The 26,825-nt window shown below is 30.3% G+C and overlaps 3 protein-coding genes across 3 annotated transcripts; 2 read left to right on the plus strand and 1 right to left on the minus strand.

Moving 5' to 3' along the window:
• The first annotated feature begins 1,060 nt into the window (after nt 1–1,060).
• On the plus strand, nt 1,061–8,087 carry LOC116777449 (sodium-coupled monocarboxylate transporter 1-like). Its single transcript, XM_032670996.2, has 13 exons — nt 1,061–1,322; nt 2,480–2,639; nt 3,623–3,740; nt 4,037–4,104; nt 4,609–4,763; nt 4,980–5,120; nt 5,320–5,538; nt 5,718–5,845; nt 5,972–6,114; nt 6,201–6,382; nt 7,204–7,324; nt 7,398–7,541; nt 7,894–8,087. The coding sequence occupies exons 1-13, from the start codon at nt 1,141–1,143 to the stop codon at nt 7,960–7,962; spliced, it is 1,830 nt and encodes a 609-aa protein (XP_032526887.2). The 5' UTR covers nt 1,061–1,140; the 3' UTR covers nt 7,963–8,087.
• A 380-nt stretch (nt 8,088–8,467) lies between these two features.
• Nucleotides 8,468–17,084, minus strand: LOC116777210 (sodium/potassium/calcium exchanger 4). Its single transcript, XM_032670619.2, has 10 exons — nt 16,897–17,084; nt 12,287–12,469; nt 11,883–12,070; nt 11,519–11,705; nt 11,362–11,436; nt 10,970–11,286; nt 10,733–10,895; nt 10,495–10,596; nt 10,299–10,420; nt 8,468–9,982 (listed from the first exon to the last, which is right to left on the minus strand). The coding sequence occupies exons 1-10, from the start codon at nt 16,913–16,915 to the stop codon at nt 9,755–9,757; spliced, it is 1,584 nt and encodes a 527-aa protein (XP_032526510.1). The 5' UTR covers nt 16,916–17,084; the 3' UTR covers nt 8,468–9,754.
• A 3,128-nt stretch (nt 17,085–20,212) lies between these two features.
• Nucleotides 20,213–26,523, plus strand: LOC116777211 (sodium/potassium/calcium exchanger 4-like). The gene is made up of 11 exons (XM_061526508.1): nt 20,213–20,560; nt 20,723–20,838; nt 21,110–21,212; nt 23,359–23,546; nt 23,758–23,905; nt 24,046–24,147; nt 24,220–24,330; nt 24,426–24,641; nt 25,503–25,604; nt 25,776–25,897; nt 26,021–26,523. The coding sequence occupies exons 1-11, from the start codon at nt 20,413–20,415 to the stop codon at nt 26,234–26,236; spliced, it is 1,572 nt and encodes a 523-aa protein (XP_061382492.1). The 5' UTR covers nt 20,213–20,412; the 3' UTR covers nt 26,237–26,523.
• Nucleotides 26,524–26,825: the final 302 nt, after the last annotated feature.

A 26,825-nucleotide genomic window follows, 5' to 3' on the forward strand; every position in this document is an offset into this window, starting at 1 on the left:
TGGGAGAATGCTTTTAGCTTGACATATATATAAAGCTATATTTTAAAATTTTTGTTTTAAAAAACCAATTTAATAAATATATCAGTTAAAGACTAGAAAATTGTTTTAATCTAATGAAATAGATAAAACGATGTTAACTAGAATATAAAACACTATCTTATGTAATAAATATTCTTTCAATAAATAAATTAACAAAGCCTTCTCTGGTGTTTGCATTTATGTGTTATATACAAATTAAGTTTACAATTACATGGAATAGTCACCACGCCCGTGCAATGTTAAGGTCCTTGTGTTATTGTATTCGTAGACTTCGGTATTCCTAGAAATTACACACTTTTTGATAAGTTGCACTTTTCCACGGGCGTTATTCCGCCATGTACGTAAAAATAAAAATAAAACACGTAATAAATTAGGCGACTTTCTACCCTTCTTTCATAACGAAGTAAGAGCAATCATAGGAATAATTATGATGTCTAAAGGTTTTAATGAATATGAGATGTTAGTTTTTTAAGGACTCTTAATTTGGAGTAGTCTGATGACGGAGTATATTAAATATTTTTCTTATGATTATTAAGGATTTTAACTGCTCGCTATATTTCTGCATGTAAGCTTCTTAGAGGCTATGATGATTTTTTACATACATGTATTATTTTTTATATACATGTACATGTATAAATGGTAACTTCTTAAATATTTATTTTAATCATTCACTGATACGATTATTACACATATATCATTCCTCTATATTAAAAATTTCACTCTAAATGTAATATTATGCGAGTTATGTAGAACATTGATGTTAAATAAAAACTGATGCAGCTTGGAGTAATTTTCAGCTTTTCAGTTCAAGAACATTTACTTAATTGGACTAATTATTATGGACTATTATTTTAACTAAAGACTGTCATGTATAAAATACCCTGGTTTCATAAGTAATGTTATCCCATAATCTGATTGAAGTACGTGCGGCGTCCCGCCGGAACGCTAAATAGTCAATTAGTGGTCCTCATCCCTGTAATAGGTCTGCCCGAGATCCTTCACAGGATAAATATAGCTAGTAGTGATTCTTCTTGCGACACCGCTTCCCTTGAAAGAGATGAAACTGTGGTGTGCTACTGAACGGACGCGAACACCTTGAAAATGGCTCTCGTATATTTTGATTGGTTGGATTACTTGGTATTTGGGGCCATGTTGCTTCTATCCGCTTTGATTGGTGTCTACTTTGCTTTCTTCGCAACGAAGAAACAAAATACTACAGCTGAATATTTAATGGGTGGGAAAACGATGGGCATGTTTCCAATATCTATGTCCTTGATAGCCAGGTATTTATATTATTTTGGAATGTGTTTAAAATGCTAGCTAATTGTGCGAATGTTTTTTTTATTCTTGCAAAATCCCGTAATATAAACCTCTGCTCATATGTCAATTGTAATTTAATAATTTTTTAAATCGAATATAACCGCTACATTTTTTTCATGAAACCAAAACAATTTGACACTTTCCCTTAATATGAACAAGTAATAAAGGCTGTGGGTATTAAATTAATTTGATTTTCACTACATATGACTACCATTTGTCTATTGATACCGCAAAAGAGTGATAAATTGTAAAAACTCCTTTAATCAACTTACTGAATCGTATAACCTCATAATGACGAAACTAAACATGAAAGAAAATTGCTATTGTTTCTTTGAATACCCTGTTTTAGTATAAATTAAACCTTATTAACGCAAAAAAAAATATCTTAAATAGATTTTTTCATGATAAACAATATCACAGAAAGACATGACGGTGAATAATCCAAATTAACCTGTTCCTCGTATATAATGTCACAGCAAGTGATGAGCAATCAACTCATAAAGTGGTAATAGTACTCCAACTACCATGTGCAAGGTGGCAAATAAATCTAAAAATAAAACTCGGAGGGAGTTTGTGACATTAATCTAGATGGCACATATAAAACAACAGATTTTTTACAGGAGACAGAACAAACTTCTCTTTAAACTTGTCCTTATGGACGCATAAAACTTTTAATTATCCGTGCCGTAAAACATTTTTCCTGTTCATGTAAGCTTTCAGGTTTATGAAATTAAATTCAAAATATTTTTGTCAAATGTCATATGATTCTCTTTTAAATAGAAAAAATAAGTCTCGTTATAGTTTAAAAACGTTCGTTACGATTGGATATCTAATTAGTTTTAAACAATTTCACACTTTTAAAGTTATCGATGTTTTTTATATATAAACATATTTTACTAGCCCAAATTTATTTCTACAAAGACGTGTAAACATTTTAGAATCCCTATTGTTTAATCTTTTGAATGGTCACTTCAAAAGTTTAACGTAGAGTAACAAAGTTATTCATTGTAGTTACAGAATCTTTCTCAATCAAAAAGGCATGTTCTTCATCATTGCTTAAAAATGTTGAATAAAACCGCAAAATAGCATGAACTGAAATAATAATGAAAAGAATTTTTAGCTATGTATCTGGAATTTCGCTGTTGGGACTACCTGCTGAAATGTACACATACGGCACACAACTTTGGACAATCGTGCTGTCGGAGTGGGTTGTATCAGTAACGATCTCTATAATCTATCTTCCGGTGTTCTATAACTTGCAAATTACATCTACTTATGAGGTAATAGTAGTGATAATTGTGTAAGTGACGCTTAATACAAGTGTATTATATAAAAAATTTAATTTAAAAGACTACTACAATTCTTCAAGAAGAAGAATGGGTCATAAAAGTGAGAACAATATGTCAACCGCTTAGAATGTGTTTATATTCGTAATAATAATATGAAAAATAATTCTTATATAAGAACAATAAACAGCCTACACTAGTCTGGGATATTTTTAGACCAAGCTTATTTTAGAGCCTGGAAACATGATCCTTTATGAATCACAGGATACGCTAAATAGTTGTGTTAATGAACGACGTTGTTAAATTCATGACCATACAGCCCACGCAGATATGACACATATATCATACGCGTTTTTATTATTTTGTTCAAATAATATCACATTAAAACAATTTAAACTGATAAGGAAACCTAAAGGGTTTCGAGGCTTTAAGTTTTATAAGTCTGCATATAAAAGTCCAAGAATTTTAAGACGGCCCTCTTGAAACGAATTGCAGTGAAGAAGATTTGGTTCATATCAATTTTAATTTAAAACCATAAAATAATTCAACAAATACACAATTTTTTCGCTTTCTAAAAAGACATATTGCAATTAATTCGAACCGATGTGATATTTGTCTGGCACACGCCGTAACGTCGGAAATAATAAGTAATAGATATTTTTTGATAAAACTTAAGCTTTCTTACTAGTTTTAAGTAAACTGTTAAATTTTTAAAACTAAAATAAAAAATAACTCAATTAAAATAATATCGAAAAAATTATAGTTTCAAAGGTGATAAAATTTTACACGTTAAGCCTACACGTTAAGTTTTAAAAAAGATCTATATAACAAAACATTTGTTAAATATTTACTATATATTTCGTAATTTTATAGGAACTTCTAACTTCAGTATCGTTTTATTTTAATTTCAAAACTGTTAAGTCCAGTGTACGGCACATAAAAAGTAGATGGAAATTTATTAGGTATTTTTGTTTCAGTACCTACGATTGAGGTTCAATCAAAACGTGCGTCTTTTAGGATCAATAATATTTATTATTAAAATGTTATTGTACATACCAATTGTCATTTATGTACCAGCATTAGCGTTTAGTCAAGGTAAGCTATTCACTTCATTCTTTTACAAACGAATTTTTTTAATTAAAGGGAAATAAAACCGCAAGTAATATCACCTTCTGTTTTGTTAATTTTGTACTAAACTTAAAAATGTAATTTTAGTAATTATAATCTAAAATTTAATGAATTTAAAGCCAATTCTAAAGTTTGCAAACTTACACAGAGATATTTTTTATATTTTCTAATTGTAGAATGAATATATTTTTCTGCTGTAGACATACAGACATACTTCTATGTCTATCATGTTGTAATTATCTGAAATTTAATTGTCATTTTAGTTACTGGAGTGAATTTACATATGATAACGCCTATCGTATGTCTCGTTTGTATCTTCTATACTACGCTTGTAAGTATATCGCTTTAATATATCCGCTCCATAATCGACTCTTCGAATCTACGATCGGGGAATCCTCTTCAACCAGAATGGGGTCGACTAAATCACTACCATCATTGAAATAGACCTATTGTATTCTAAACAGACCTGTCATTGACATTGTGTGGGGGCATTGTGCAAATATAAAAGTGTTTAGGACAATTTCTAGATTTTATTACTCAATTATTCGAATGGGTCTATGGAAATATTCCATTTTCACAAACTATTTTTTCTCCAAACTATCAATATAAATTCTTCTTTTTTTTTAATTATTTTACTCGATTAAAAATACTTGGATTCAGATGTAGTACACAGGCTATTTCGAAATTTAATTCATTTTTAAGAAATAGTAATAACATAAGAGTATATATAATAACATAAGAGTTATAATATAAGAGTAATAGAAGAACCAAAAAGACCCCCAAAATATTATTAAGGTACCTTTAAATTTTAATAGATTCTATCTTTAAATTACAGGGAGGCCTTAGAGCCGTCGTATGGACGGATGCTTTACAAACAATTTTAATGTATTTTGGCGTGGTTTTCGTACTCGTATATGGAACTTGGCGGCTTGGAGGAGTATCGGAGGTGATCAGAATTAATAAAGAAGGAGACCGTCTCGACTTTTTCATGTAAAGAAGTTTTGCATTTAATTTAATGAACATATTCAGAACATTTTAAAATATAGTGTAAAAGGCATTCATGAAGAACCGCTCTACTTCCAATCTAGCTACTTAAGAAATACGTAAATAGGCTTAAAACAATATTTACGGCTTAAAGAAATAAAAGGTTACAGAAGAAACAACATTGTATTTTCTAAATAATTTTAAACATTCTCTATACTTTAGAATGGACATGGATCCCACAATTCGTCATACTTTTTGGACTACCGTCTTTGGAAACTACTTCAGCTGGCTAGCGTCATGTTCTGTCAACCAAGCAATGATTCAGCGCTGCCTTGCACTATCTTCTTTAAAGAGGGCTAGAATGTAAGTTTAAAGACTTTTTGTTTTGCTGTATTCTACCAAACTGTAGTTCAGGAATCCCGTCTTTCTAGAATAAAAGACCAACACAAAAATATAACTTTATTTTTAATAGAATCAAGTACAGGGATTCCTGTACAATCTCTAATTTTTATGACTTAAATTCTTTTGGGTAAAATAATACAGCTTAAATCCGTAATTTTAGAACAATATTTATAATGGCAGCAGGAATATTCATCATTGTATCACTGTGTTGTTACACGGGGCTGGTTATATATGCCACATTCGCCACATGTGACCCTCTAACCACTGGGGCTATACGTAAAAGTGATCAATTGCTACCATATTTCGTCATGACGATCACCGGTTCAATACCAGCACTCCCAGGGATCTTCATGAGCGGTGTCTTCAGCGCCGCTTTGAGGTACAGTCTCGGTGAGAACTATATTACTAGATCTGTAATTAAAAATGTAGCAAAGTCATTCAACAAATCAAAATATAAACCTCATTATTGGTTAAATTTAAATTATGTTACTATTGAAAATAAGCGGAGAGTATCCCGTTAAGTTTTTGTTTCTAATAAAATGTTTGTGTTCATTGCAGTTCCATGTCCACGGGACTTAATTCTTTATGTGGAGTTATATTCGAAGATTTGATCAGACCAGCTTACAACAAACCGATATCCGAAAGGACTGCCAGCTTCATCATGAAAATAATAGTGGTTGTTATTGGTAAGACATTGGATATGAGAAAAAGTTATAAAATACATTATCTCCATCATTATTCTTTGAGAAAAAAGAAATTTTTGGTACATATAGAATAGTGAAGGTAAAAAAAATGTGATTTTATAATAATAGGTGGGATATGCGTTGCGCTTGTTTTTCTTGTCGAACACATGGGAGCGTTGATTCAAGCTGGCAAAAGCCTAGCTGGTATAACTGCTGGGAGTTTGCTTGGTCTATTCAGTATGGGACTATTCCTACCATGGATCAATAACACGGTAATTTTTATATTTAAAAACAGAAAAAACTTCTCTAATGGTTAACAATGTCTTATATTGAAGATGTAAAGTGTTTTATGATATAGGGGGCGCTTGTTGGTGGCATATCATCCACTCTGTTAGTTGGATGGATCTCACTGGGCACGCAGGCGGCAATGCTGCGCGGAGAGATCGTGATAACCCCGAAGCCTGTTGAAGTGTCCGGTTGTGCAACTAACTATACACTGCCGACTACATCACCGCCACACACAACTGTAGAATTTGATAGGTACTGTTATTAATTACTTCCGTTAGCTAAAGAAGGGGATCTTATCTCAGTAACAAAATGACAAGGGGAATAAAGTTTCTATGAGACTAAAATTTTCGCAACCGTTTAGAAGCAAATTGATTTGTATTCCATACTCTAGGCTTAGGAAAATAAAATATTTACCACATATGATATTTCATACAATAATTTCACTCATTTATATCGACAATTGGGTTTTTTATATTAAATTAATAATAAATACATGTAATTAAAAACGTTTTAGGTCACCAAATAATTTACAATATTAATTATACTTTAATACTAGGTTAAACACGAATACTACTTCATGCCGGCATTTTATTATTTTTAAACAAGAAAAAGTAAAAAACCGAAAAAAAGGTTCTTATTATGATATTAGATACTTCTGAGAAGATATTTAGCTATATAACATAATTTAGCGAATTTAGACGTTTTTGGTCTCAGTATACTGCTGCTCAAAGAAAAGTAAATGATCATTAAAATAAATAATAGTTCCACATTTTCAAACACATGTGGGCACATGTTTATCACCGGGCGGTCCTAGGGAATTATGCAATTACTTGTAATTGACTAATCAATTCACTAGTCGACAGTCGGGAGGAAAATAACAACTGCACCTACAATAAGGTTAAAATAGGTTATTTATAAGTGTAGGTACACTTATCTGTTTTAAATTGTATTTCTCGAATTTCAATTTATTTATTTGTCATCATATTATCATTATAAAATAATTATTATAATTTCCTAGGTCCATTTCTTTTTTTAGATTATATTTTGTAAATATTTTTATAATATATTTTCAGGTCGGGGACATTTTTTCTGTACAGATTAAGCTACCTGTATTACACTTTAGTTGGAATGTTAGTTTGTATCACTGTCGGATCTCTTGTGTCCTACTTCACGCGATTTAATGATCCTGCCATGGTAATATTTTTTTATTGAAGTGCTAACTTTATATTATGTTGCTTTAATATATATATTTCTTTTTATTAAAAAGGTTCACCGCGACCTCTTAACACCGGTGATACATCGGTTCTTGCCACCCCAAAGTGTATACTGTCGTCGTCCACGTCTCACGCAACACGATATTGAGTTACACGCGAGAGAAATGGAACGTCTGCGCTCAAGTGCTGCCTTAATGGTAACAGGAAGATAACTGAAAAGCGTTTAAGAAATAAATTGGGTAGTAGAGTAAGAGAAAGATAAGAAAAGTGCTCCATGAATTTGTAGTATATCTGGACGGTTTTAGATTTTTTTTCTGACAAACTGGTTAATTCATATTTATTGACTTTACATTAACATACGCAGTACCGTGATTAAAATTTTTAAAATATAAAAAAAAAATGAATGTATTCAGAATCGTTAGGTACACCGTAATATTTGTATTAAATGGATACGAAGACTTTAAAATGGGTCCAAAGACATCTCTGTGTTAAATTTTGTTACTTTGTTGTATTTTGTCTTCACTAAATTTTATTTTTTAACCATTACAGAAAGATGAAACGGGAATCGAAGCCAATCTTTTTCCTCGCAGGAACAGCAACAATAACTATATGTATTAATAATATTGTTGTTTGTGTTATTAAATGTTTGATAATTTTACTACCTTCATCGCCTTCCTACATGTATATAAGAATTTCTAAGTACAAAACATTATAATCTTTTAATAGAATTTTGTCAAGAAAAACCTAACTTGGTATTATTTTTTTCTAATGGGTTATTTGAAGGGTGTTCTTGAAATAAATATTAAACAGCTTAAAATCGTATTTTTCCATTAATTGTGCAGATTCTATGTCAGAAAAACAAGCCAAAGCCATGCATTTTTTTTTTAATTGAATTTAATTAATTTTCTTTCTTTAAATAAAATTATTTTGAATTTAAGTGAGATGTGCTATTAGGAGTTGGTTTTTACTGTCAAAAAAATAAATCCCTTAAATGTATGCACGTTTTTTTTCCACACACAACACCATTTCAGTGCAAAGGAATTTCAATATGTATGTAAAGTTAAAATATACTCTACTAAAAAGATATCCACTTCCATCGAGAGTAAACAAATACACATTCACGTATAATTATATAATGTATTCACTAAACACAGATTACACATTACTTTAAATTTCATTTTAGTGTATTGTTAAAACACAAACTAGTTTTCAACTTTACCTTAATTCGACATTAGTGGTAAATAAGTATGAAGTGGTAAATAAGTAAGTGTTGTTTCGTCCTAAATCCTATCATCATTGTAGTCCAAAGAATATAAAAGCAAAAAGCAAAAAAAAAATACATATGAATTACTTCTTTTCCAGCAATTTTTTTTCGGTCTACATACCCAATAACTTCTATTAATTTAAAAGACCCATTCTCCTTATGCTTGATGACACTACCAAAATTAACTCCATGGAAAGACTCTACAAACATTAACTCTTTTATATAAGTATTTTATTGTTTATGTAGATCAATGTAAAAAAATCATATTTTATAAATATAAATATATATTGACTATTGAGAACAATTAACATTAATTATAAATTTCTTAACAATATATATATATATTCAGAAATAAATTATAATATAAAATTGGCTGAATTTGAATAAAAAAAACAGCTGTAGATATAAATTAATATTTTTTTCTTACTTTTACCCTAGAGACAATATCTTAAATCCATAAAAAAAATTCATATGCAGCACTTTACGAAACAAAATCATTTAGTATAGGATATAAAAATATATACAAAATAAGAAAAAAAAATCCAAATCTATATATAATAAAATTATGAACAGTTGATATATTTTGTATTTATTTACACAACTCTTTTTTATTCAATATCTTATTTACGAGCAAGTATGTAAGAGTAAGAAAAATATTTTAATTGACATTGAAATAATCATTGAAATTTAAAATCGGTTAAAAAGTGCACATAAATTAGCAGTAAAACAATACTACGTTAGAAATTGATAAGGGTATATCTTAAAAACAAAAAAAATTGCTCTCAATTATTCTTATATATTCTAATTAAACTACATTTTTCATTGCTGTTTACATGAAAAGTAGTACTTAATCAAAGTCCTACTTAATATAACAATGATAAATAGTCACTTCTTTCATCACAAACTAAAGATAATTTGGAAATATCTAGTTCGGGAATTTTATGTGATAAAAGAAACTATGATACTTAATAAAAATATTTTATATAAAAGAAAATACTTTAATCAGAACATCCTATGCTAAACGTATTGTACATTCAAGTGGGTAATTAAATAATATTAATTAGTAATAATTTGAAATTTTAGCGTTGTACGAGTATCTCCAAATAATGATCTTTAAGAAAAGCCAATCGTTAGCACTTTTACACTTTAAGATTTTAATTCGTTTCTCCTGCAAGTGCGAACATTTACAGGGAAGAAAACATTTAACTCAATAAGAGTAGCAAGGACTAAAAACATGGCATACATGGCTAAACAAGCCCTCCCGACAGCTGCATCGAGCTTAAACTTGTTGAACCAAAACGTAAGATAAAGCAGCAACAAAGTTGATAGCAGCGATATCGCCGAATACTCAAGACCCATAGAGTTTATCTTCACCTGTTAAATAAATAAATTTTAGTTCGTGAAGTGAGCAAAATTGAAAAACGCGTAAAAATAAAAACAAGTATTCAAGTGTTCGTTTATGAAAATCACACATCAGTTTCGTAGCAACTTCGATAATACCTCCCGTTCTATCCATACATATAAAGTCATAACTTGAATCATTCAAGCAAACAAATTATCTAATTAGCATCAGTTAATGGTGATTATTCATAGACGAACAGAGGGCCCATATCGCTTGGCAAAATTACTTCAACATTCGCGGCGTAATAGCAAACATTTCGCAAAAAAAAAAGTATGAATGTTATCTAACCCAATAATGACCAGGTTCAGCGGGTGTTAACGAAGCTTTAATAAGCCACGGTAGACCTAGACACAGAAGAATATCAAATGTGTTTGATCCAATCGAATTACTGATGCCCATTGAGCCATGTCCTGAAAAAGAGAAAGAAAAATTTGTAACTTCCTGTTGTATACGAATTTTTTTTTAAAGAATTCAGAAAAGTTACCTTGTTTTGCAACTATAACACTTGATACTGCTTCGGGTACAGATGTACCCGCTGCTAAAAATGTTATTCCCATAACTGAATCTGGTATCATTAAGGTATCACCTACAATCAACAAAAAAAAAGGGAATTGATGATTTATAAAATGTTAAATAATAGTATAAGAGACTATAAAATTAATAATGATCGTTGAAATGATATAAAAAATTACAATAATATAGCAATATAACAGTATAAATACCAATTATAGTTATCATCCAAGCTACGATGTATGAAAGTGATCCTATCCAAACTATACACATGATAAAAGTTAAGGGAAACCAATTCTTAAATCGCGGTTTCTCACAATCTGGAATCGTAAAGAAAAAGACGAGATGTATCGGCCATGTAATAATCCATGTTATCTGAAATTTTATAAATAAGTAAGTTTTTCTAGTATGATTCTGAGGTGTATCACATTTTTCCTATATTTTTTCACCTTTGTGAGATTACTTCTTCCTGATGGCCATTTCCACAGAGAGTGTTCATACTCATCTATCGATTCTTTGTTCCCTTGTTCAATATTTTCGCGATTTCCATCTTCTGGTGTAGCTATTTCCATATTACTAATTCTGTGTTCCTCTTCGTTTGTTTCTTCAATTTTAGTTTTGTCAATTTGTAGTTCAGTATCGATAACATTTTTCTTTTCGTTTGTATCTGCATAAAGAGTTATGTTTTTGACATTACCATTATGTTGGTGATGCTCTACTAATGATTCATTCTTAATGGAAGATGTTGACTTTTTTTCCTTATTTTCTGCAAACATTTTGTAAATTATGGAAATCTGTCAAACATTTTAGCAAATTAATAAAGCGTTAAGAATTTACTAACCATTTTCCAAAGACAAAGGAGTTTCTTGCTTTTCACTGTCTTTTTTTAACATATTGGACACACACGTCCAACTCCCTGGGCAAACAATATTTTTTATTTCTTTCTACATGTCAAAGAAGATTATATAAAGTAGAATTCTTTACATCTATAGTTTTACCTTTAGCGAAATTTTGAATTGATTTGTCGTAGTACATAATGCAAATGTACACTCCATACAGCAGAACCAAGAAGAAGGCTTCATACCACTGCACATATTCATCATGCATTATACAAATCAAAATAGAAACAGTGATACCATATGCAAGACAGTCCCTGGTTAATGGCCACCAGTCCAAAGGCACTACCTGAAATGTTATTTTGAAGGATAACATTGATTCAAACATATTTCATCTACATCCTTATACCCAAAAAATACTTGAGATTTAATTAATTTATTATACTATCCAACAAGAAATTAAACATCTGTAATTTTAGTATTTGAGGTTAAAAAAATATACCTCTAAAAATTATGTAACAATTACCATCCCAGCCCCTATACCGCAACAAGCAGCCACTGCAAGAATATTGAAAACCGCCGACCCAACGATGGTACCAACTCCTATGTCACCCTCAGTAATAAAAGTTCCAATAACATTGACAAATAACTCTGGTGCTGAAGTCGCTGCTGCCATGAATGTAGCACCAGCGACGTCATTCGTCATATTAAGAGCTGAGAAAAGATATCAGTCATACAGATTTATAGAATATATTTTAACCTGACCAAAATATAGAAGTTATAACAAAATATTTAAGATAACAAAAAGTACGATTAATTGATATTATGATTTTTAACCACTGTTTTAAAATGAGGAATCATTTAAAGGTTTAGAAGTTCAATTATATTGTTTCTGTAATTTTTACACTATCAATAAAATCTAGCACTTACCCGTACATATCCTATCTACCGCGGGAACAAAGAACTTATCGCAGACAACGGCCAATGCCAAAAAAAGGTAGATGGAGATTAACGCATGAAGTACAATGGCACCATGTTGTCTTTCCAGCTCCGTGAAAAGTCCCGCCGGAAAGTCGTCGATGGCAGGAGGCGTGCAATTGCGGAGGTACCCATCTAAGAGGTAAGCAAATCAGCAATCACAAACCATAAGTATTAATCTAAATCTCATTAATTCACAGAACAAAATTTACACACCATTAACGAAACATCAATTTTGTTGGAAGATTTAAAAAAAAACATTAAAGACATTTTTTAATAATAACTCTTATTTATAACGACTTCATAGAGTTTATATTGGCTTGTTCATTCGACCGTGATGTGATGAGTTACGAATTAACAATATAGTAACGAGTTCAAATTATGCAAATGCCGCATTGAATACGAAAAATTACTTGTGTACAAAAGGTTCTTCGTTTGTAATATGTTTTTTTTTAATCATGTTTTAAAATCTTAATTAAAAACACTATTTTGATTTTTTTATTTTGTTTTTTATAAACATGTCTATTCTGTATGATGTTGATATAATAAAAATAAATATTAAGAAACATTTATACATTGTTGTAACAAGTAAAAGGAATCAAGAGAAAAATCGAAACTCAATAGATTCACGGTAATGTGCGTGAGCGCATATGATTAGATAATAATAGTCGTCGTTTCTATTGAATATTTATAAAAACTGAGAATCACAACCGGGAACTTAAACATTGGTACGCAATGCGATCATGAAATGTCTTTGACACTTAGAAAAAATATTTATTTGCATAATTTTACAAAAATCTAAAGACTTATAAAATAAAATCAATCGTTTACCGTATTGTGTTGCAAATACGTCTGAATTACCTTACTTTAACTGGACGGTGTTCCTGGGTAAAAATATTTGGAGTAACGCATTTGCTATTTGTTAGCGATTCGTATATTTGTGTTTTAAAAATATACAAGCATTAACGGGTGTTAGACGCGTGGTGATTGTGCAGCCTCTTCTTGTTTTGCTTGAAAGGCGTTGTATGTATGGGTTTCCTTCTTGTAATTCGAATTTTCACCACATTTAAATTCTTATTAATATAATATTTATTACAAACAATCAATTAAGTTCGGAAACATGCATAAATATATATAGAGTATATGATATAAAGTTATGAAGTAGTAAGAGCTTGATATATTTTCAAAAAGAAATTTTCACTTTTAAGACAATTGAGAGTATTTGAGATCTTATCTTAATTAAATGAAAGCTAAACTTAATGGTAGCATGCGAAGTAATTTAAATTAATTGCCCAATAAATTTTACAACGAAGCAATCCATTACATAGTACGAATTAATTAAGATCAGAAAATAAAATGTAATGCAATGTTCAATCATTTATTATTTTCATTATTATAACTTTTCTATTCATAAAATGAAAACTTCATAGGAAGCATTCATAACCTCTTCTTCATGAAAAAATATATCACTTTAATCATGGAGCGTGATAATCTGTCAACCATGTGACCATAATATTATAAAAATATTAAATACCTTTTAATATCTTTTTTAGACATAAATCTACGTTGTCGGGCTTTCTTTGACACTAATTTATTGATATAGGATATTAATATGGCCCTAGTTTAATTTATATGTACATATTAATATACGGTCATAGGACCACATAAAATAAATGTAAAAATTTGTTTCACCACTTAGTTCAAAGCTTTGCTCTGTCTCAGTCATAACCTGTCTTTATAGTAGACTTAAAATAAAAAATTGCAGAAGATGTTCTTAAATCTTAAGTTTACTTTTAACTGATTACTTTTGTTAAATAATCACTTAATACCAAAGAACACGTTAGTAAAAACCCAAAAAGTTTTAGTATCGGACGCTGATTAATCTTGTATACATTGTAAGATTGTTTTGAATTTATAATTTATAATTGAAAAAGCCACTAATAAATATGTCAGGGTCATCCTCCGTTTCAAGTACGTCTAGTAAACTACGAGTTTTTAGTGATATATGTATGAAAATGATGATATTTGGTATTCTAATTATAAAATAACAAGAAAACAACTTTTTAATTTAAAAAGTTGATATATCCTCGTAAATATATATACGAGTATTTATATATATATATATATATATATATATATATATATATATTACAAATAAGAAAAAAATGGTTATTAAAAATACTTGAAATTATGTACATAGGCTTAGGCAAATAAAGAAAAACTTTCGTTATTAAATGTAGCTATAGTTTTTTTGGGTTTGTTCAACAAAATTTTTTTATGATAACGTTAAACAAAAAGTACTAATTAAAATAAGGGCATAAAATTAATTCTGTCAAATTTATGAAAATATTACTCACATCTACATACTGTTAAGCAAGAACGTGGTTGATGACAAACAAACAATGCAGCTTCCTCACTAAAACGATCCGACGAATAGCTTAATGGAGAGGCAAATTGTCTCAAATGAACGACAACTTGCCTAACCGGATTAACTGATTTTAGAAAATAGCGTCAACGTATTCCATAGGTTTATAAAGCTTTATTCATCCAGTACTTTAGTGATCTTTTGTAATATGCATATTAAATTTAATAATTATTATTTGATGTTAAGACATTCTAAATAGCTCACTGACTGGTTTCACTTGTTGAGCTATTTAAAGCATAACATTTCAAGTAATAATTTATCGATATAACGTTAATGATTCACCTTAATGTAACAAGCATGATATTTGTCCAGTATTTTAGAGACAATAACTAATATCCTTACCTTAAAATAAGTTGCGACATAACATCAAACAGTGCGTGCCTTACATCGTTGAGATATCATCGACTGCACTACGAAGGAAATTGACATATGAAAGAAGGCAGGAAGTCCGCATTAACTCCTCTTACATTAGGCTCTTTCTATTGACCGCTATTTTCTAGAAATTCTGAGTGGACAAGCACTCATTGTTACATATTATTAAGCGGTATTATATAGATATAATTTTAAATATTAATTTCTTCTATGGTCCCTACTCCCTATTTTAGTCAGTATTTCTATATTCTGAAACTTAATTACTTATAGTCTTCATTTCAAAACGAAAACTTCTAATGAGAAACTAAATCAGAAGACTAAATAATTTCCTAAATAATTAAAATAATATTTTCACATTATGTCCTACAAATATTTTTTCTGACAGGTTTATTTTATGGGATCGGTAAAGCTCATAGATACAATTAACAATTGCTATAATCGTAGGATATTCATTAACTAAAAATAGTCTAAGAAAACCAGAACCAGGCAGCCCTAACAATTGGTCAATTGATAGCCGGATGAGGTGGCGATCTTCTCCTCCCCTTATTCTAACATTAGGCACAGTTGCCGTTACAAATTACTGGATAAAATATTCACAATAAGATGCTGAAGAGAATGTAGCATTATTTCATTGAATATTTAATGGCAATTTTTTTTGGCTTAGACGCGTACCAAAAAGTACGCATTGAAAAAATATTCAACGGTTTCATACATTTGCTTTTGCCATTACAGAGCCAAATTATTCAGATTTCGCTTGTTGTTTCAAAAACGCATCAGCCAATTGTTATTGCACAAACTCAACCTGAGGGCTAAAATTTACAACTGTATTCTAAATTTAATATAATAATAACTACATAATGAAATAGTTATAAAGGAATTTAAAAATCCTTTTACTCTTAATTCTCATCTATTGAATTGATTTTTATAAATAAAAACTGTAATTTATCAACTACCATATTCAACGTATAAATAAGGGGCAATACAATAAAAATTATCCGTTTCTCTTTTTCTGTTTTTAAATATGTAGCATTAATTTACATTATGATCATAAAATATGCTAAAATTATGATAATAAAAATATATTTGCTAGCAGATTAACAAGGCTACATCATGTGAATGTCAAGTCACCAATTGGTCAACTCTTATTCGACCAGCAATTTAAGAAACTAAAAATACCTATCAGGTAGCCAGTACAGTTGATCGTAACTATAAGATGAACGTTGTATAAGTATAAAAACATTTTTATGTTTTTTTGCTAACCTTTAAGTAAACTTTGGTGAATATGGGAGAGGCTATATAAAAACATTTAAACCTTTTGATATAGTCAGCACTAATTGGTCTACAGATACCTATTGTCCACAGCCACACCCGTAATTTGTGAATTTGTAAGGATCTCCTCAGAGTCAAGGCAAACAAAATCAATTATCTGTTAACAAGGGCATAACTTAAAGGATACCAAAAATCCCTTGATTCGCCACCGCACATACCTGTTACATGTTTAGCCATGACGACTCTTCACTCTTCCATACTTACGGATCGCGAGTTGGCCTCACGGACTTTACACACTACATTCACTTAGCATAACAGGCACACAGGCTGCTGATATAATCTTCTCCCCTGCCCATTAGAATCGCAATAGTGTGACCTAGCCATTCACAGGGAATTAGACACACTTCCGACCTGTTTCGCTGTATAACCTTGTGACGCGGTGTGCACTTCACAGCCCCGGCTGGGGACAAGTACCCATGACAAAAAGCAGACGTACCTCGTTCGGAGGCATTCATCTCGTTGACGGAGGGATCACACGGATACGACCGAGAGCGTTGTCAGTGGCGTCCAAATGCCGCGGCCAGCGCTCGGCGGCACATAATGGGAAATGGCGGAGAGCTCGTCAAAAGAAGAATACAGGAGCCAATTATTTATTTTTATACAATACACGTACGTCGGGCGCGCTCGGACGCAATGCTGAAGTGACTCCGCGCACAAATCCTGCCGATGTGCTCCTTGTATAGGAATTGTAATTGATTGCTAAATTATTTTACTTATTGAATTAATCTGGTCTGTTTAGCGGATTATATACGTTGCATAGTATTTTAAATTGCTCTAAAAAAATACTGACGTTTTACATAAATAAATTATTTAAAAAAAACATTATGATATAAATAATGACTATCTGACGCTAAACAAGAATCATTGTTATTGTGTACAAGTGAAATATATGAATCTGTTTATAAGATTTTAGTTTTCATTAACTTAATATGTATGTTCCAAAATATATTGCTCATATATAGGACCATAAATTCAAAGCGGCATTCTTAGAACCAATTGTAACATGCTACGAACTATAGTAACTTGATCTTTGACATGAACACCGGCCGTGATTTTACTAATCTGTCAGGCTAAAAGTTCATCCGATCCTTTTCCTCAGAGTCTCCATTACCCTCGATGGCACGCGACATTACAATTAATTTTAATTACACGTTATTGGAGTACCTAACTTACATACCGTCGCTCTATGACTCAACACTATAATTGAACACGTAATTCGGAATGTACTAAATATTTAAATAGCTTCTTAACCAATCGCAAAATTAATTGATTATTACAATACTTTTTTTTTTATTTATATTCACAAATACTACATAACATTTGCTCGTACGACAATTAAATAAATGTATTTTTAATAAAAATTCTCTGTGTTTTTTTGATATTATGTCGAGTATTGCATAAACCAAATTAGTTTTATTTAGATTTTATTACAAACATTTACAGAAATACTAACCGCTCCAATGCCTTAATTAATCCAACTAAGGAGCGGGGTATGATTTTGTAAGTGTCATTAAATAATGCTGTGACTTGAAGAAGGATCTTCCCTGTACAAGTTAAAAGTCTTAGGTCTACGTGCAAAAATACGCATACCCACATCGGCTTCGTACACTTAGTACGTGTTTGAATGATGATTACCCGATCATTATAAAAAGAAAATTCTGGTTTAAATATATACGTTTGTATAAGTTGTACTCATTTTTTTATTTTTTTTCTATTTTATACCAGAGTATCACCAAATAAATATTAAAAAGTAACAAAATTTTCGTGTGATTGGTTAAATTTTAATGTAAAAAGATTAAAAGTAATCGTATTGAAAACATTTTTTATACAGGATTTGCCAGTTATGATAAAACTACTTATCTGTTTCTATAAGAAATAGACACGCAACTGAAGTTAATTACATTTTGAGGGAATTTTGGTGGATTAAATAAAACAAATTTTCCGCTTTTGACTTGCGGTTTACCCGAACAATACAACAATATAAAATAAATAGAAAATGCGTTTCATATCTGAAAAAATATATAATTTGATTTAAATGTACTCTCATAATATATATATATTTAATTGATATCATTAAAATGCTAAGAGCTGGTTGTAGAACTAGTCTCAAAGAAAATAATTAATTTCTTTAAAAACCGTCATGAAAGTACTTGATCCATGTCAAAGTGTGTATTTTTCTTTACATCTCTTATCTTTGTAAATATTATGTTACTGGTTTCCAATAATCAAACAAAATGTCGTAACTGCTACTACTTCATGATAAAAACCTAAATAAATAGAATTAGTTTGTTGCTATAAAAAATATAAAAGAAAATATCAATTACAATGATTATAGTTTAGTTTCACTCACAAAATTTTATAACCACAACTATAAATATCGCTTTATTTTAAAAATTAATATGATTAAGCAGTTTCATTAATTTATTAATTAATTAGCAAAGCAAAATTGGAAGGCGATATTCTGAAGATTAAAAGTTTACATTTTTGCTCGCTCCTCTAATTTTTATTGAATATTTTCTAATTTTTTTTTGAGTACAATCATGGGCAATCTTTATTGATTAAACGTTTATAATATCTTGACTTCCATAAAATGCGTAAGTTGTAATATTTCATAAATTTATCAAATAAATTCAATTCAAATTGACTACAGATAACCTTAACGTTCTTTTTAACCTTTTTAAATACTTTAAATATTTATCTATGTAAATATATTTATATACATTTTTACCATAACAAGGTCTTATATCATTCGGTACCTATTTGTATAAATTTTTTACCACTTTTGCTGCTTTTTGTCTGCCCCACAGACCAATAGCAATGAACTGAGTAGGAGACTCTAGGTAACGCTTTTCCATTTTTAAGTCCATTCTTCTATGGCGTTTTCTTAGTTTGCATCGTATGTTCTGTAAAAATTTTGATACAAAGTCGAGCTGTCTTTAGAGTATTTATAGCTTCTTCGGGTATTTCAGCTCCATGATTGTCGATGGCCAGTTTCGATTTCTTCCGAGCGCAATGTTTATTTTTCCCATTGCTTATTTGTTCTTTTACCAACAATTTAATTGGCAGTATTCTGGTAATGGTATGCAGAAAGCACGTTAGCCCAAAAAGATGAATTACTTCTCACTTCTGGACTTTAAGACATGACAATATACGACAGGAAGACAACGAAAAAAGTTTTTTTCTTGGATTCTATTAAATCTTATTTTTTAAGCTAAATAGTTGTCTAAACTAAATTAGATATATATGTATATTGTATAAGTAAGATTATTTTAAGTAGCGGAATTTTACCCACTTACAATCCATAATCGATTGATTAGCCAACATTTTATTGGAATGTTTTTACGTGATAACAGTGTCGAAGTTATACCTTGAAACTATCACAACTTAATCAGTGGATAATACATTGTTAAAACACTACGCAATTACCAAATCCATTTGCGTTATTAAAAATTATAGTAGAATTAATTTAATTAATCTTTTCTAAGGACTTCTAATATTTTTTATTTTCTCTAGGTATAATAAATTTCGTAACAGGACGGTTACACGCGATCCTTATTAACTACACAAACATATTATATCTTTTTATCTGTGCATATAGAACATGATCCACGTTTATACTATTACAGTAATCACTTAGCCTAAATATGACGAAAACATTTAATATTAAACGGAATATACCCAGTAGATATCAGCTACCTGAGATTTTGTTATATTTACTAACAACCGATAAGTTTGATAAAGACCTCCTAACCGATAGCACTTATTGATATACAATTTCTTGACTTGTCGGTAAAACATAGTGCATTTTCGATTGGGATCCGAATACCTCGTGTTAAATATCCCACAAATATTGGCCAATGACATTAAACTGTATATACGGCCAATTATTCGAATTCTTTATTTGACAAAAGCCCAAAACCGAAAAAGCAAAAGTTACTTTTTTAAATTATTAATGGCCACCAAAATGTTGATAAGGACTAGTGAGTGTAAATATAGAGTGGCTTTTATTATAAGAGTGATATTTTTTCTCGGTATCGCGTCTATGTACTGCCTAATAACCAGCAATGCTGAAAATAAACAATTAAATAATATTAGCCCAGGTAAAGTATGTTCTCTTAAAGGATCTTTTTATCTTTTTCCTTAAATTTCTTGCACTAGTATTTATGCATTTTTAGCATTGTAGAAAATATTGCCATTTTATCTAGATCGTGTGTATATAGGAATTTTAAATAAACCCATATTATTTTATATACTTAAAACAGGTGAATCATATTCAAGTCGTCACCTGTTAACTTTAGTCGAAAGCAATGCTAATTGTACTCCGGCAGCAATTTTGGAATTTCCATCCGATGGTCTAACGAGATTTCAGAGACAGCATGTAAGTAATTGAAACAAAGTCGAATTTTATTACTTAAACATATATTTTTAAGTTCTGATAAATTACATACAATAATAATAATGATAATATTTTATCCGATACATATTTAAGCAAAAACAAATAGAAACTTCAACTTTTAATATTTAAGACGAAATAAGCTTGCGAATTAACAATTTGATATTATAGAAGAATTTTAAATCACAACTGACTATTAAAATAAAATAAAAAAATTATCACTAATTTTATAATCAATTGACACATATTTTGCTAGGGTTATATTCTAATTCATTGTGTACTGGCGATATACTGTTTCCTTCTGCTGGGCACCGTCTGCGAACAATACTTCGTGCCTGCGATCGAGATAATATGCGAACGTAAGTGGCCTCGCATATATAAGAACGCAATTTTTTCTACACTGTACCCACTAATATCTTTTATTTCAAGCGACCGAAGTTTCTTGAATATCATAGAATTTATACAGTGTCTTGTATTGTAATTGCTGGATCCAAAGATTCAGATACTGTGTCAAATATTAAATTAAATATGTATCCTCTCGTGAAAATCTCAGCAAATAATTTTTTTTGTATTGGATAGAACAGCAGAATCATACAGCAAAATCAGGTTATTTTTCACAATAACTTTTCAAAAAATACGTTTCCATATTACATAAACATATTTCTTTTACCAGAACTAGTGCTAATTATATCAGTGCAATGAGGCTTAACTAATATTATGTATGCTAATTTATCTTTGTTATTGTCTTTACATTTCATATTAAACTAATCAATATAAAAATTTATATTCAAACATTAAGTCGGTTTACTTCATAGCAGTAAAGTTGAATCAAAATTAGATTTTGTTCTGTATTTTCTTAGAGTAAAATTATTCTGAAAAGAATTATTTTCTTTAATAACAGTTGCTTCAAAGATAAGATCGTACATTAATTTTTAAACAAATGTTCACACTTCAAAAGATTATTTTGAATGCAATATGTTAGCATTAAAAATTTTCACTCCTTTGAAAAAACACGAAAATTGTAGAAAACAGAAAAAATGTTCTGACAGTTGAGTACACAAAATACAACTAAATATTTTGCATATAGTGAATAAAATTTGCTTCTTATTGTGTTTTAATTAATACATTGTAGTCTTACTAAAAATATTTGATGAGTGATTATCAGGTCAATTAAATATTTATACTCCTTTGGAATTTGTGTATTCATTCATTCGTTCGTTCGAACATGACCTAAACTGCACGAAGCTAAGTATTATTAGGAGAGATATAAAAGAACTTTTATTATAGGTATTTTCTTTTATTAACTATTAGACAATTTATCAACTGTTAGACACTAATTGAGAAATGCCACAGATGAAACCTAGTTATAAATACAATTTCCTAGCTAAATAAATGCAATTCAAACGTACTAAAAGCTAATCATTCCATATATTTTTTACGATTCATTCATAACATATTTAAGTTGCTTTTTTTAAAATTAAACTATGGCTCATAAGTTTTACGTTTTTAAGTTGCAGGTGAATTTCATGACTGTATAAGAGTAATTTGATAACTTTAAATTTTCTTTTGGATTTTAAATCATTTTTGTTATGTTTTTGTGAGCTAAACTCACTACGAATAAAAAATTAGTTTTAGTCTAATAATTTATAGAGATCATAAACTTGTGACATACATATTATTATGTTCTGATATATATAGTTGTAACTCGTAATGATTCCGGGTTATTTTTATTTTATTGCTATAAATTTTATAATATGGGCCTAGTAATGAATGATGAACAATAAATTAATGTATATTTAATGCAGAAATAAAGATATCAAATTTTATATATCAGTAGATTATCACAGAGCTATATTTATAACTATGATAACTTAGCGGTATCAAAATTGTAAATTGTAAAGTATAATAATATCTAGATAAAGATCTTGTGCGGATCGTCTACCATGAATAGTTATGATGTATAATCAGCATTAATAACAATCAATCAATAATATCAGAAGAACGAGAGTTCGTAATGGAAGTAGTTGTGTAGTATAACAGGACATTGACCGTGTCCATTGAATCTTCAAGCTTATGAATCTTTTCAATAGCACTTTTCCAATCAAGTTCAATTACGGTTCAACGTTACTTTTACCAGATGAAAATGCTTTCACTGTTCCAATTGCTTCGCCGTCTAAAGGAGTCGTAGACGGATGTGATTATTATTCCCATATTTACCATTACGAACTCGCTTAAGTAACATGGCAAGAGAGTCCTTGTACGTTCCAAATTTTACATATTTTTATCACAAAGTTTGGATGTGATATTAAAACGAGGATTTAAGTAAACATTCATAATAAAATATACATATAACAGGTATCAAATATAATTTGTATAAAAATACCCAACAACGCAATAGGATGGTTCTGTTAAAGAGAATGACAGTGTAAACATTAAAACCCTACCAAAACTATTTCGTGGAACTTTTCCATTCTATTTTATAAAACTACAATAACATTTTATTAGGCTTAGACATGGCATCCGACGTAGCTGGAGCAACCTTCATGGCGGCTGCCAGTTCAAGTCCAGAACTGTTCATCAACTGCGTAGGCACATTTGTGACGGAAGGAGATTTAGGAGTTGGGGCAATAGTAGGCTCCGCAGTGTTCAATGTCCTTGCTGTGCCTGCATGCTGCGCCTTGGTTGCTGGCAAAGTAACTTTTTTAAAAATACTAAAAAAATACCATAACTTTTTTGTTTATTTTGTGGTTAATATTGAATCACGACTGACATTCATCAATAAATATATTTATTTATAATGACCAGACCCCCTAGTCGGTAATATAGAGATACATTGAAGGTGACAAAGTAAAAATTTTAGTTATTGAAATTAAGCTACTATTTTATTGCAAAATTACAAAACAGAGTATTGAATTGGACTGGTGGTCAGTATCTCGAGACTGCATGATGTACGCAGTAGCTGTAGTGGCCTTGATACTAACGCTGCTTGACGACAAGGTCTTCTGGTACGAAGCACTTCTACTCGTACTGATGTACACTTTTTATATTCTCGGTAAGTTCTACGAAAGTTTTATAAAATATATTTCAGGAATTATAATTATATGTATTTAATATAGTTGAGAAAATATTGAAACTCGCTTATTTTTTAACTTTTGGTCCAAATAGTAAGAATATTTCAATTTTTTTACACAGCTATGGTCTACAATGGAAGTCTTGGTTCATTCGCTAGAAGTGGCTGTTGCTATTTCAACAAACCCAAGAAATACACTGAAATTACTCCACTTCTACATAAAGGTTATTATATATTACCAAGTTAAGAAATATAACCAACAACTATAGAAGTGTTCATCTGAGTTATCTTTACAGAAAAAAGTAACCCTTTGGAGGCCTCGCAACGCATGACGCATGTCAATCAAAACATCAATGACTTGGAGAACGGAATTGAGGTTACAAAACGACATAATTCAACTGATTCTGGTAACTGTTTATAGTTCACAAACAAAAAATATCAGTACATGCTTATAGACTATATCCCACAAGAAGTAGATTTCATAACAGTTCTTATATTTTAGAATCAAGTTTAAACTCTCTCTGGTCGTGGCCAGATGAAAAAACATCTGGCACCCAAAAAATCTTGTGGATGGTGACGTGGCCGATCAGCTTGATACTATGGATCACCATACCTGACTGTCGTAAGCGCACCCGGCTCTATCCTCTCACCTTCATCATGTGTGTTACTTGGATAGGAGGAGTATCTTACTTGGTAGCCTGGATTATTACTATTGTTGGTATGTTATTTACATTATTCTGAAAATGCCACATTCAAACAGTTCTTACGTTTCAAAATAATAAACAGACATTGAACTTGTATCACAATTTATATGAATTGACACCTATTGATATAATCAAACCCAATTCTCATAAGCCAGTTCATATTATAGTATGAACGATAATGCGCACTATTGCTTTGACCTATATTTTTCCTGCATCTGAACCCATCATCGTCTATGTCAAGAGTGACACTAAATATCGTACCTATAAGATGTTTGAAATATTTCTATGAATGGAAGTTTATATTAGATATATTAACTTAAATCAACTCATTTATTACTCTTATAATATAATTTATTTTCCGCATCATTCTTAGAATTAATAACATTTAAATAATGAAAAGTGATATGTAGTCACTGAATATGCATCTGTACTATTTTGTTTAATTAAAGTTTCTCTTAACGGTCGTACTTAGACTCTGTGGTAGGTCTTGATCTATAATTTTCTAGAAACTAAGCGAAAGTGTACTCTCCTGAGTGAAAATTCTTGTAATAGAAACGACTACCAGTTATATCAAAAGACCTAAATGCCAAGATCCCTAACATTTTAAACAGTATACTTTTGTTATATGAAGCCATTTATGCACTTAATATTCAGCCACTATAAAACAATACGGACAAGATTCTTAGATAAAGAATAGGACTGTTTTTTATCAAAAAATCAAGAGTAAAAAAGTTACGGACCGTTTTGTACATATGTAGCCGTTGGAAAATCTATTAAAATAAAAAAAGAAGAGCCTTTATAGAAGTGAAACATTTTTCTTACGTCAACTTTTTTACCCTCACCAATGCATGACTTAACCCAATTATCTATTGCAGGTGACACTCTTAATGTACCCGACAGTATAACAGGACTAACAATTTTAGCAGCAGGCACAAGTCTCCCGGAAGCAGTGTCCAGTGTTCTTGTAACAAATCAAGGTAAATCAAAGAGCTTACTCAAACTTGTTACCTTTGTAGGAATACTCTTCAAAGTTTTAATTTTCTAGGCTGACCTAGATGAATTATTTAATTTATCGACAAAATACATTAAAGTTGATAGTTCATAGAAAGTACAATCAACTTTGTAATTGTTAACATTTTTGCTATTAGGACACGGAAATATGGGTATAAGCAACTCCATAGGTTCCAACACCTTCGATATACTTCTGTGTTTGGGGCTGCCTTGGCTTATTAAGTCACTGTTCTATCCGTCCTATCCCGACAACCACTGGGTAAGATTGCAGTCAGATCTCTCACCATAACAAAGTTGCCACATATTATATGGAATATCTAATTTTTTCTACGCAACTTTTAGCATCGAAACTATGTTGATAATATAAAACTACTCTTTGCAGGTAAAGATAAATTCCAGCGGGTTATCCTACAGCGCCATCTCTCTCCTTTCCACGTTATTAGCTCTATACAGTTGTCTTGCTCTGAATAAATTTCAATTAGACTGGAAAATAGGAATCACGTGTGCGTTCATTTACGCCGGGTTTTTGTTAATGGCTTCTTTGATTGAACTTAATATTCTTTTTGATGTGAATTTACCAATTTGTGCCCATTTATAAGTAAAACTACTGAACTTTAAGAGAAAAATGATTCGGAGTTTTTAACGGTTTTATTTAAGTAGTTTTATTAAAAACATTTTACTTATTATTATTAATTAGCAAGTTGTGGCCGTTACTTAAAATATAATTTTCACCGTATCCAACAACTGTAGAAACTATTCAATTGTTTATGAAACAAATTATTCGTGTTAAAAAATGTTAACTAAACAGTTGCTTTGTAACTGCTTCAATTTTATCCGTAAGGGCCTATACAGATTATTATAAGGAAATATATTATTACTATATTAGTATTATTATTATTGAGAAATCCTTTTAGCTACAATGACGATACGGGAAAAACTAAATCCTTTAAAATCTTTGAAAATTTATGAACCTCCTCAACTATCTATCCTCAACTATAAAGCCTTTCCGAATTATAAAACACGACATACAATATGATTGCAATTGAAGAGGTACATACATTTTTTCATCGAACGTCTTGTAATTACGGCTTAATTAGCTATCACCGTCAATATTTAATGGAAATAGTCTTATAATTGCGTATAACGATACCGACTCTGTTCCTAGGACGGCCAACGTCCCGTGCTAT

This window comes from Danaus plexippus, chromosome Z (assembly GCF_018135715.1).
Source record: "Danaus plexippus chromosome Z, MEX_DaPlex, whole genome shotgun sequence".
NCBI lineage: Eukaryota > Metazoa > Arthropoda > Insecta > Lepidoptera > Nymphalidae > Danaus > Danaus plexippus.